General features: G+C 39.2%; 1 protein-coding gene across 1 annotated transcript in view; it reads left to right on the forward strand.

Moving 5' to 3' along the window:
- Nucleotides 1-1,767: 1,767 nt before the first annotated feature.
- LOC124617025 (moesin/ezrin/radixin homolog 1) overlaps nt 1,768-13,738 on the forward strand; it is a 90,374-nt gene continuing 78,403 nt past the window's right edge. Inside the window, exons 1-2 of the mRNA XM_047145233.1 lie at nt 1,768-1,910; nt 2,579-2,629. Coding sequence (XP_047001189.1) covers nt 2,618-2,629 — 12 coding nt within the window. The 5' untranslated portion in view covers nt 1,768-1,910; nt 2,579-2,617. The remainder of the gene's footprint in view (nt 1,911-2,578; nt 2,630-13,738) is intronic.

Here is a 13,738-nt window from a genome sequence, read left to right on the forward strand (position 1 = left end):
TACGCTCCTTACACCAAGCGAAGCGTCGTTCGGCATTTACTGGCGTGATGTGTGGCTTATGAGCAGCCTCTCTACCATGAAATCCAAATTTCCTCATCTCCCACTAACTGTTACAGTACTTGCAGTGGATCCCGATGCAGTTTGGAATTCCTGTGTGATGGTCTGGATAGATGCCTGCCTATCACACATTACGACCCTCTTCAACTGTCGGCAGACTCTGCCAGTCAACAGACAAGGTCGGCCTGTACGCTTTTGTGCTGTAAGTGTCCCTTCACGTTTCCACTTCACTACCACATAGGAAACAGTTGACCTAGGGATGTTTAGGAGTGTGGAAATCTCGCAGACATACGTATGATACACATGACACTCAATCACCTGACCACGTTCGAATTCCGTGAGTTCCGCGGAGCACCCCATTCTGCTCTCTCACGATGTCGAATGACTACTGAGGTCGCTGATATGGAGTACCTAAGCAGTAGGTGGCAGTAAAATGCACCTAATATGAAAAACGTATGTTTTTGGGGATGTCCAGGTACTTCTGATCACATAGTGCCTGTCCGACGAAATTTTCATTGTAGTTACTTCAGACAGTTCACAGTAACACCAAGCTGTGCATTATTTATGAAATGTCCTTCGTATGTTTCCAAATCCATCCGCAAACAACTATGCCAGTCCTTGGTTTGCCGGCCGCTGTGATCGAGCGGTTCTAGGCGCTTCAGTCCAGAACCGCCCATCTGCTACGGTCGCAGGTTCGAATCCTGCCTCGGCCATGGATGTGTGTGATGTCTTTAGGTTAGTTAGGTTTGAGTAGTTCTAAGTCTAGGGGACTGATGACCTCAGATGTTAAGTCACATAGTGCTTAGAGCCATTTGAACCATCTGAGTCGTTGGTTTTGCCCTCAAACTCGCGAAGTAAATTTATATGCGAAAACTGTCTACACTTATGCTGCCTCACACCATTTTGATCTATCTTTCTGTTTCCTGCACTTTTTTTCAACACAGGCAGCGAAAACAAGCGTAATGGTGTTTCCCCATGACCAGAGTTTCTGAACAAATGAAATGAAATTTGATGTTCTGACAACCTAGTCGTTTGCCGCTGAAGTTTCTTTTCTAGGCTGACAGATGGCGGGCGAGCAATAGATTGAAACTTGTGTCATGTTAAGACACCATATTTGAAGCGATTTAGACATTTGCGCAGACAGATCGTTGCATATGGGCAACAACATTCTGAAATTTGTGCTTCATTTTAACTTTCATAGAAACCGAGTGAAACTGTACAATTTTTAAAGGACTGGTATTGTGTTCAGAAGAAGCAGGTTGTAAATCCCCATTCGCGTATTCTGGTTTAGACGTTCCATAGTTCCTTTGAATCACATCAGCCCCATGCCAATTTGGTGTCAACAAGTCAAACCTGTTTTCCTAAAGTGTCTTTGTCCAGCTTAGCTAATGCTCCATCTATGAGGAACTGGATGTAAACGAAGAGCAAAACTCTATTTTTTGGTTACGTAGAAGAGTATTTATTTTATGATACGTCTACAATATGCTATATAAGTCAGTGAACTTCATGAGATGCCAAATAGTACGTCTACATCACTTCAAATTGTTGTAACTGAACAGACCTTCCACTACTTCCCTAATGTATGAAAACGTATTAAGACAATGTAGCGAGCGTAATTAATTTATGATATTTTGCTGTGTTTGATTATACCGAATATCTATACTTTTATACACCACATCCATACTAATCTTTGGTAGTAAGCAGCGGAGACGTACCAAAGATCGCCACACCCTTGAACCGCCATCTTTATACGTGTGAGGTGTCAGTCAACGTGACGTGATACGGATAGTTGAAGTTGTGAAAGGGAGTGGTGTAGAGTGAAGATACCGCTGTTGGAAGACAGTTGATTAGTGGTGAGTGTTGTGTGTTTGCATTCCTAAATAGTTAAACTGTTTCGAAGGTGAAGGTCTATTTGTTGTACTATACTAGCAGGTTATATCCGTCAATTTTGTGCACCAAGGAATTCACAGAAAGGAATTTTAACGTGATAAATAGTTTGCGAAAGGTAGGCCATGCATTGAAGGCAGGGCATCAGGTATCGCGATTTGTTACGGTGGTGGTATGAATTTCTAAAACCCTGACAAGAATATCACAGCGTGCAACTTTTAAGAGTAGCCCTGTCACATGACAGGTCTGCAGACAAGTTTTTAAAGCGCTAAAGAAATGTGCGTGTAAATGTAGTGGTGGTGCTATTTAGTTTTTATGTTGTTTACCACCAAATGTTTCAAACATCACGAATATTTGTCCTGGAATAGTGCTTTCGCTGCAATATTAGAGGCTCCATCGCTACTTTTTTTTTCCTTTCCTCTCTGAATTTTACTTTGTGAGATGTTGAATAAATCGTTAACGTTGTTGTTGCAGAGTACCAGCAATTATTGTTTGTGTGTGTTTCCGTAATTGTAGTTTGTTTAAGCATTCACCAAGAGACACTTTTTCAGTGCCTTGACATTTATTTTTGTTAACGATATAGGGAAGTATGTCACGTATGTCAAGTATAATGAGAATTAACATTTTTCCACAGGATCTTTCTTTCACCTGCAGACACATCGAGCCAGTAAAAATGCCGAAATCAGTGAGTACCGTTTTTGAAATGTAATGTGATACAAGAATTATAGCACTATTTCATGATGTAATGTTTAATAAAAATATTAAAGGATTATATGGATGCGAAGTTATTTTAATATAGGTAGTAAGTATTACACTTCCAGAATGAAAGGTCTTGAGGAAAGAAGACATTGACTCGGCACTTAACTCCCAAATGTTTTAATCAGATTCCAGTGTTGGTTACAATAATGCTACTTAAAATGTGGCCTCATGAAGCAAGAGAACCAAAACCCATGAGACATCATTTTAAAAGCTATAATTTTGGCATCATGACTGTTAAATTTTCATAGCAATAAGTAGTGATGCAGGCAGGTAGCCACACTAGTTGCATAAAACATGCTTTGGGTGTTTAAAATTAATAAAGGAAATCTATCCGTTTGGTCTAGTTGTAAGTTAGGTAGTGACACATTAGAGTAATGCTTATTGATTTTATCAGATGCCAGCACCAACAGCATGGTTTACTGCACTAAAAGCATTTGGGGAGTGAAATGGGAAAGATGAGGCTTAGGGATAAATGATTTCTAAATTGTGAACAAAAATATTGTTACTTCTTTAAGTCATATTGGCAGAACTGGGATTGGCCAGTTTTGTAAAATGCTGTGCACCATTGGAAGTTAACATGACAGAACTACATCCACTGTTGAAAACTGAGGTACAGCACACAGTCAGGTGGCTTGCGGAGTATGGATGTAGATGTAAATTCTTCTGTGGGCGTTTCGTGTAGCCAGAGATCTCCTGAATATTTACCTAACTTTTAACTGTTGGCTAATTTTTGAAAAGTCATACAAAAGACAAATCAGTTAAGTAGTCTTGTACATATGATTGGCTGCATATTGTACTGTGAATAAAGTATGAGCACTGGAAGGGTTTGGGCCAGTACACAATTCTCACCATTTATGGCAGTGGATGCCAAGAGAGTAGCATTGATATGAAAAGGACTGATTCTTCCACAATCTCTGGCAAGGTGACTAGCAAGTCATCACAGTTGCTGAACTTTTTTAGGCTAACCATTGCAAAGAAGAGCTTCCTGCTAGAGTAAGTTGTTAGACCATGGGGCTCACAGTCAGTCTTATGTAGCATGTTGATTGCTGTGTGGGGAGGAGTACTGTTCTGGCAGTCTTCTAGAAAGCAAGAACATAATAAAGAATTGTGAGAGTGGTACACAACAGATTAGTATTTAGCTAACAATCCTAATATTTATGCAACTGGGAAATACATTATCAGATACATTTGTGCCCAACTTTCACAATTTTCACCTAGTCACCACCAAAGTGCTGGAAAATGGAAATACGGAAGCGTCCGATCCCACCCGTCTGCTTTGACCCATGACGTCACAAATGTGGCGGAAACAAACAAACACACACACACACTTTCCACAAGAAGCCTAATGACACTAATGGGACAAGCGCGGGAAATGGGGTGTTTTGGGTGGGGGGCAAACTAAATATAAACAAATTTAGACGCCTTGCGTACCTACAACGTGTAAGTGAAGACAGCCATGCATGAATACCGACCCACCTCCCCAGGGGTCGTAACCCCTGCAACCCATAGAAGATAAAGATGCTTCAGTAGCTGACTAGTGTTTTTTGTCTTTAAAAAAAAAAAAAAAAAAAAAAAATCTCACGGGATAGAACGAACAGATCAAAGATAAATATAATAAACTAAAACAGAAACTCGAGGAAACAGATAATTAAAATAAGTAATAAGTGTTTTTAAATTTTAAAAAAATCTTACGAGATAGAACGAACAGACCAGAAAAGTAAATAAAATAAGATAAAACGGAACTGGAGACAGCCACACTCAAACCAAACTCCGCGCCGTCATGACGTCACACACAACACCCTTAAGTCACGGGTCAAAGCCGACGCGTTGGACCGTACGCTTCTGTCGACCCTGGAAAATATCTACCAACTAAAATACCATAATCCTGCCTAGAGGATGTGGAACTTTAAAGGGTTTTTTAAGACTTTTTTTACCACTTTTATTTCACAAAGCTGGTTTCAGCTTATCACGGTTTGTGTACTATAGCTTTGCTGGTTGCCTGTCTTACATTTTTTGTAGTTTATGTAATATAGGCCTAAATTCTTAATGTCTGCCAAAATAGTTGATGTATGCAATATCTATTAAGTTTTCTGTCTTTACATTGCAGTTTGTTTTTATGATGGAGAAAGTGTTTTGCATGTGGCAAAGTATTGTAAGCTCTCGTATATTTCTTGGCTTTTCCAACTCTCAAGCAAGTTTATCACCTGTCAACACGTCACATAATTGCTCGCACACTTTTACTGTGCCAGAAGGTTTAAATTCAGTGCAATTTCAATGTAATACCACTCTCTGCAGAGTTTTGCTAAGGGTGGAAATTGTAGCTGCTGATCAGATTTTTGTCAGGTAATATTTGAATTAAGTCAAATTATGACATGTCCCGTAAATCTAAAGTTGCTCTGTTTCGTGGGCAGGTAACATGTCCGACAAAAATATGAAAACAAAGATAATTAGAAGAATACTGCCAATAAAAATCTGGACATCAATTTGACAGTAAATGTATGGGTTATTGGGTAGTTTGTACCAGATTTAGGTAAATGAGCTCAAGACTAAAGCATACATAGTTATTTGTGATATCCATAACTTGTTAATATTACTCTTTGTTCTCAAAAGTATTCAGTAAGTTATATCTTTTCTGATTGTATTGTAGTTGGTAGATATGTTCCAGCACTTTGGTGGTGATTAGGTGAAAATTGTGAAAGTTGGGCACAAATGTATATGATAATGTATTTCCCAGTTGCATAAATATTAGCATTGTTAGGTAAATGCCAATCTGTTGTCACAGGAAAAATCCAGTTACATAAATACCTAGGTAATAACTTCCAGTTGTAAAGTCATCCAGTCTCAAAGAAGTTTTATAGTTTTTAGTAGTACGGATGCTTCGTGCAATTAATGTTAACGTAGTTGTGAGGCTTGGCATTTTCCTGTGATATTTAAAATGAAAAGTATAAACATTGTTGTTAATGTGGTTCAGCATGCTCCCGAAATATGGGTATAATCTCAATTAGATGGTACGCTATACATTTAAAGCAAGTTGGAATTTAAGAGAAAGTGGTAATAATTTTATGAGGCTCAATGGCCTTGTGAAATTCCTTCAGTTAGAAGGTGCTTCAGTGATTTGTTTGCCCCTGACCTTTGCCAGTTGTCCAACTGGTGAAATGACACATACAGTAATCAGTGAAATGTGGTTACAAGGAAAGTTGTTGCTTTGGTGTCCCTAATTATGAAAAGAATAGTAACAGATTTAGACAGACTAAAATGAAACAGTGTAGGGCATTATTGGCCAGGAGACCATGTCTCAGGTTGAATGTCATGTGAAAGTCATTTTGACACCACTTCGGTGACTTGTGCATCAATGACGACACACCTAGTCTGAATGCATAAAATTACTCAGCTAGGAATTGATCCCGGGCCCCATGTGTGGCAGTCAGCCTTGCAGACTTGGAGTACTCAGTAAATTAGTAATATATGGGATGGGAAGTGTCTACACAAGCCTTTGAACCAAAGTACTGATGGCTAAAACAGTGAATAAAAGACATACACAATATTTGAAACTCTCAGCTCATCTATAAGGAGAAATTTAGTCAGTAAGGTGTGAAAGTGGATTGTGCAGAGATATTTAAATTAGTACTTTATTTCATTATTTGCATCTTCTAGCTTATGATTTGGGCATCCAAGTTTTCCTAATTCCATTTAGGGCAAAATGTTTCATTACGCTTTGCTTCTCAGTAGACAGTTCAGAGATTTCACTACCATACTTTTATAGACTTCACCATTATTGCTTTTGCAGTTGGTAGGCTGTGTGGATTGGTGTGGTTTCTGCAGAAGTTATATGAATAGAATGTCTTAAATTAGTGAAAAATGTAAAGCCATTATGAAAGCTAGAAAGAATGGTTTTGCATAGCAGGCAAGAAAAATTGATGCCAGCCTTGAATCCTTAATTCCGTTATCTGATTGGTGACTACAGGTATTTATTTCAGGATTGGAGGAACCCCTGGGTCTGCAAAGATGTGGTGGGACAAGGAAATAAACAATGTGTGGGAAGGTTTAAAAACCTGATGAATTAGAAGGGAAAAGTAACCAAGAAGATAATTACAATGAACATCATATGACAGTGATAGACTTTCAAAGAAGACTGAAAATAGCTGCTTGCAGAAGGTGGTGCAGTTCTTTTTGTGTGAATGCCTGCTAAAATTTAGACCTTATTTGTAGCACAGTTGTGCTCAAAACAAGCTCAGAATATTTCTCTGGGATCCTGTAGTACATGGGTGAACTGTTGTGGCTGTTAAGAATTTTTTTCACCACACACTCAAGCTCAAACAATAAAGCATGGGCCTCTATTGAATAACATGGCAACTGTGAACCCTTATTGAATTTTTGCTTGGTTATAAATTCGCATTGGTAGAACATAGTTTGCTGGTTTGGAATTCTGCTCTGTTCATAGCATTTGATGCCACATCATGTGAAGGCAGAGAACTTGTATATTCAAATAAAAATCTAAATTAAGACTGGAGGCCTTTTACAGCCATTGTCAGTGTTGATCAAACTTTTTGGGACTTCTCCAAATGTGGACATGATTATGTTGGCCTTTCAGGTGTGGCCAAATTGGTCACAGAAGGTTGAATCATATCTGAATGGATACACAAAACACCCAGAAACATTGGTGGTAAAAAGTTCATACTCCTGGTGTGAAGCCTATGCACAACATTTCTGATTATGTAGGAAAATAAAAATATGCTAAAACATTAAAGGCAACATTAAAGTATGGGTGTGAGCATAATTTGCTTTTGTACATTTATATCCTTACTATAATTGGTAAGGTTACTAATTTAGTAGGCAGCAGTGGGTGAAGGTAAGCAAGTACTATTGCTAGGACAAAGATTGTCAGCTTTGACATTACTTGGTAAGTATGGGAGTTATGAAAAACTCTTAACATTTCTAATAATGTTAGACCTAGGCAAAGATGTGGGGAGAAAAAAATTGAGTGTAGACCCTAATCACTATGATACCATGAAAATGACGGTGGTATCTACATAACTACTGTGCAAAGCACTGCATGGCAATTCAAACAGTTACAATGGTAAGAAAGGTGCCTTGAGATAATGTGGGAGATTACTGAATAGTGTAAGATTAATTTTAAGCCTTGAAACTAAACATTGTAATCTAGCAGAGTAGCTGGTGGAGGTATTGCTTTTGACAAAATATTATTTTTATTGCTTGAACCAGCCGGCCGCGTTGGTCTAGCGGTTCTAGGCGCTCAGTCCGGAACCGCGGGACTACTACGGTCGCAGGTTCGAATCCTGCCTCGGGCATGGATGTGTGTGATGTCCTTAGGTTAGTTAGGTTTAAGTAGTTCTAAGTTCTAGGGGACTGATGACCACAGATGTTAAGTCCCATAGTGCTCAGAACCATTTGAACCATTGCTTGAACCAGCATTTTGTGGCTAGTTCAGGCTGTAATTAATAAGTTCTTTTATAAAAGATCGGTCACCTGTTTCTGGCGTAACTTCAGTACACTGTGCTCCATCCTTTGTTGCACCTCCCAAGATTTTTTTTTGGGTGGGATAAAACAAGATTATCCTTGAGATCTTTGATTAAAGTAATGGGTTGGAGATTCTTGTTACACCTGAATGATTGACATTAAATGCATCATGCAAAAGTTTGAACAGGGAAAGTTTCCAATTGTGTATACTGAAAGACTTTCCTTTATGATATTTAAACTTCAGTTTTTCATTGTGTGATCCAGCTGCACAGAGAAGGGTGAGTTTGATTTTTAAAAAGTGAGGCTTTTTGTAAGAGTGCAGTTTTGTAGCATTTAGCCTTATGTGCATGGTGGCATCGCTTATTAAAACTGTTACAGGCTAGCCAGAGTAGTGAAGTTCAGTGGTAAAACAAGATGAAATAACATTTTGAATGTCCTTAACAGCCGTCACTTATTCTTTTAGCAGTTGCTAAGCCACAATTGATGCTGAGTTTCTTACAGAAAAATACTAGTCTTTCTGTGGGAATAAGGGTGCTGATGTCTGTATTGTTATAACATCATTTCTCTAATATTGTCATACAAAATACAGGTTCTGTCAGGCCTGTCATGTTGCACATAGATCAGTCTGAAAAATGTAAATATTTTGCAATGAAGTGTGTTGGCTTAGAGACAGCAAATGAATTTGAAGTATATGGAAGTACTTCCCTAGGGTCTGCCTGTATTTTAAATGACACATTCATTTATGGTGGTGAATGCTGTTACATTGTTGCCAACCAGTCCAGATATGTGGATCTTTAATTGCTGAAGTAGGTTGGTTATTAGCATGTTCTGTGGATTATAATTGTGGCTTCCTTGTTAGGAGATGGAGAGAGACTGTTTTACATTTACAGTACAGCTTGTCAGTGGTAAGTCATTATCCCTTCTTGTATTGTATTTAGGGATGTTACTATTTTCAAACTCTGTAGACAACAGTATAGGTGAAGGATAGATTGCTACACATTGTTAAAGATGACCCATTGAGTTACAGATAGGCACATTGAAAAGACTGTTGTACTTTGGATCTAACACACACACACACACACACACACACAAAACTTATTACACCCTTCTGCGCACCACTCATTTTTCAGACTGTGATACCAAGATCCATTACTGAATGGGAACTTCTCTGATTTTGGAGAGGAAAATGTCAATATTACCCACAACACAAAAGTTAGAGCTTAGAAATTTCACATCTGCAAAAGTCATTCAGTTTGTTCTCAGTACATACATCCGATAATTTAGAATACGGACCCAAAGTATTTACTGAGAGATGACCGCTTTGGGTCCCAGAGAAATGTAGGAACACTTAAGGCAGTACTTGACCACATGTCTTACCTTGAAATCTCGGTGGAAAACGGCAGATATGAACATAATTTGTAGATAAAGAAAACTTTTGACACTGTTGATGGGACTACACTTATTGAAATTTTGAAGACAGGGTTTTAATATAGGGATTGAAAGGTTTTTTATAACCTGTACATAAATCTGACTACTGCTCAACAGTTGAACTTGACACAGCAGCAGTGGTTGAAGTGAATGGGGCAGGGTTTTGCCTATCGCCAATTTTATTCAGTCTGTACATTCAGCCAACACTAAAGGAAACCATCTAGAAATTTGAACTGGGAGTTAAACTTGAGGGAAAAGAGATAAAAATTTGTGGTTTGCGAATGGCATTGAAATTGTCAGGCTGCAAAGGATTTGTAAGTGTAGTTGAATGGAATGGAAAGTCTTCAAAGACAAAAACAACCAAAGGCAATGAAGTGTAGTGGAATTACATGGTCCAGTCACATAAATGTACCTGCCAGTGTTGGACATCAACATGCAATGTCCACTCAGACAACAGGTGACAGCACTATCAGTGGAGAATATATAAAGCATGTTGGGGGGGGGGGGGGGGGGGCGGCGGCACAGTGAAGGCATTGTCATAATGTGGAAACATAAATTTATCTTGTGCCTGAAACATTGGTTTTCAGATAGAGACAGAAGCATTTCTATAATGGCTTAGTAAACTATTCACATGCCTAAAAGATTAAAGTATACTGTGCATGACAGAATGGTGCTGTGCAAAACAAGTGCTGAGGCAACTGTGATGCATCACAGGCCATAGACAAAAGGTGTGAAAGACGGTTCCAGAGAGGTGTATGAGCAAATAGACGTAACCCGATGGTGCAGATGAATCCACGGGGCTACCAGTAATGGCTCTCCTCAATGACTACTCAGCAAACATTGCTGCATATGGGCCTTAACAGCAGTTGCCTGGTTCATGCACACATACTTACTGTTGTTCATTGGTGACAAAGGCTGGAATTCGCACACTAATACTGCAACTGGATATCCACTGAGTGGCAACAGGTGGCCTTTTCAGATGAATCGTGTTTTATGCTCCAATGGACAGATGGCCATTGGTATGTATGGTGTGAAATGTTTGAAAGCAAACACCCTGCAACGATCGTCAGAATGGTCCGGGCTGGAAGACGGAGCATTATGACCTGGGAAACATTTTCATGGCCGTCTCTGTGTGACATTCATTGTGGAAGGTGTGACAGATCAACACAAGTAGGCATCTATCCTTATGGACCTTGTTTGCTCCTATATGCAGTTTATTTTTCCGTGGTATGATGGCATCTACCAGTGGGATAGTGCAGTATGCCACACTGCTCAGTGTCTGCTTGTAGTTAAAAAGCACTATGAGTAGTTTACTGTACTCCCTGGCTGACTGGGTTTAAATCCAGTCAGAATTCTGAAAGCCATATCAGTTGGGTTATTTGTGCCATAAATCCTCAACTCAGAAACATGGTACAGTCGGCCATTGCTCAGCATGGTTCCAAAACTCTGTTGATACCTTCCAGAACACTATTAACGCTCTTCCTGCCCATCTTGCAGAGGGCTGTGCTTATTCAGGCTTTTGACATGTGTATCAGGTGATGTTCAGGGAATTGAATTAGGAAACAATACACTAAGAGTGCAGCTATTTGGGCAGCACAGTAACTGATGGAGGATATACACTAACGTGACAAGTCACAGGATATCCTGTTGGATCTCCTTTTGCCAGTTGTAAGAAACTGGCTCGACATGGTATGGGCTCAAGTCAAGCCATGCTACATCTAGTGTTGGCGGTGCAGGTTTTTTTCCATGAACTGACCTTTTGATTATGTCCCATAATTAGTTAATGGGATTCATGTCTGGCAATGTGGGTGGCTAAAACATTTGCTCAAATTGTGCAGGATGTTCTTCAAACCAGTCACGAGCAATTTTAGCTGGTTGTATGATGGTTTGTCATCCATAAAAATTACATTGTTTGGGAACATGAAGTCAATGAATGGCTGTAAATGGTCTCAGTGTAGCTGAACATAAGCAGAGGACCCAGTCCATTCCATGTAAACAAAGCCCCACACCATTATGGAGCAAACACCACCTTGCATAGTGCCTTATTGACAACATGGGTCCATGGCTTTGTGGGATCTGCACCACACTCAAACCCAAACCCTACCATCAGCTATTACTGACTGAAAACAGGACTTGCCTGACCAGGCCACAGTTTTCTGGTCTTTTAGTGTGCAACTGATAAAGGTCACAAGCTTAAGAGGGCACTGCAGGTGATGTCAAGCTGTTAGCAAAGGCACTTATCAGTTGTCTGCTGCCATTGCCCATTAATGCCAAATTTCACTACACTGTCATAATGGATATGTTTGGCATATGTCCCATATTGATTTATGTGGTTATTTTGTGCAGTGCAGTGTTAGCATTGACTAATTTAAGCAAATGCTGCTACTCTTGGTCATTCAGTGAAGTGTCAGCAACTGCATTGTCCATAATGAGAGGTAATGCCTGAAATTTGGAATTCTTGACACACTCATGACACTGAGTCACGGAATGTTGAATTGTGTAACAAATTCTGAAATGAAATGGAATGTCCCCAGTGTCTAATTCAAACTACCATTCAGTGTTCAAAGTCTGTTACTTCCCATTGTGCAGCCTTGATAGTCAGAAATGTTTTCACATGAATCACTTGAGTACAAATGACAGCTTCATCAATGCACTGCCCTTCCATACCTTGTTGACTAGATACTGCTGCATCTGTATATGTGCATATTGCTATCCCATGACTTTTGCCACCTTAGTGTAGAATGCATACTGGCTATGGCATTGGTGAAAGAAATTTTACATCTTTACACCTCTCTCTCTCTCTCTCTCTCTCTCTCTCTCTCTCTCTCTCTCTCTCTGTCTGTCTGTGTGTGTGTGTGTGTGTGTGTGTGTGTGTGTGTGTGTGTGTGTGTGAGAGAGAGAGAGAGAGAGAGATTTGGACAAATTTCAAGTAAACCTGGTACACATACCACTTTAGTCTGTAAAGAAATGCAGTGGGAGTAGAAGTATCTACCTGTAAAAGGGGTGTGGTGAAAAGGAGTGTCCACAGTGTGCAAATACCCAAACTTTATTTATCCAGTGTTTGAGAATGAGTGTACGTAGGGACTTGCAAGTAATGTTACACACAATTTCAAACATTCACAACACTGGTCTTGCTGACAACTCCCACAAAGTGATGGAAGGATTGAAGTTCATCACCTACATTTTTGCTATTCATGCAGTAAAACTGCTGCATAAATAGGTTTTGGTTACTTATTTACTACTGTATTCATGCCACACTTTGCAGACAGTATTCACATGTATTACTGGATGTACCTGCTAAATATCATTTTATGAAACACAGTTCTGGCAGTGCAACATTATAAACATTGAGCTGCATAAAGATGAAACTGCAGAGCAAAATTTGCTAGAGATACAGGCACAGATAAACTTCTCCTAAACCCCTGGATAGCTTTCAGCCAAACTCGGTAGAAATTACTTAAGTCTGGAAATGAATACTATGGAGCTAAGAACCAACAGTCTTTCTGAGGGGGTGGGATAATTAGGGTAGAGAACAGGAAGGACGACATGGAGAGAAGGTGAGGGGCAAATGAGATAATAAAATTGGAATAAATACCTGGGCAACACAGCTTGCCTAATATAAATTTAAGTGCTAGGAAGTCTTCTCTGAAGATATTTGTCTGGAGTAGTCTTCTGGGAAGAGAATTGTGGAAGATAAACAGTTCAGACAAGAATAGAATACTTCTTTTGAAATGTTATAGAAGAATGCAAAAGATTAGATGGATAGAGCTAATAATTGACTTGGTGCTGCATTTAATCTCGGGGAAAAACAGATTTATGGTACAACTTGAATAAAACAGAGGATCACTTAGAAAACATGCAGAGGCATCAAGGAATAGTCCATATGATAATGGAAGAGTGGGAGGTAAAGATAGACCTTGACATCAGTGTAATCAGATTCAAATGGATGCAGGTTGCAGTAATTAATCAGAGATAAAGGTGCTTGTACAGGATAGACCAACTTGGAGAGTTGAATAAAAGTTCTTGAACTAAAGACCAAGATGACAATACTACGTAATATTGTCCTATTTTGGAGTTACCCTCATTATTTCTAATAATACAATGTAAATGTATTTTCAAAAGTTATCTA

This window comes from Schistocerca americana, chromosome 1 (assembly GCF_021461395.2).
Source record: "Schistocerca americana isolate TAMUIC-IGC-003095 chromosome 1, iqSchAmer2.1, whole genome shotgun sequence".
In the NCBI taxonomy this organism is placed as follows: domain Eukaryota; kingdom Metazoa; phylum Arthropoda; class Insecta; order Orthoptera; family Acrididae; genus Schistocerca; species Schistocerca americana.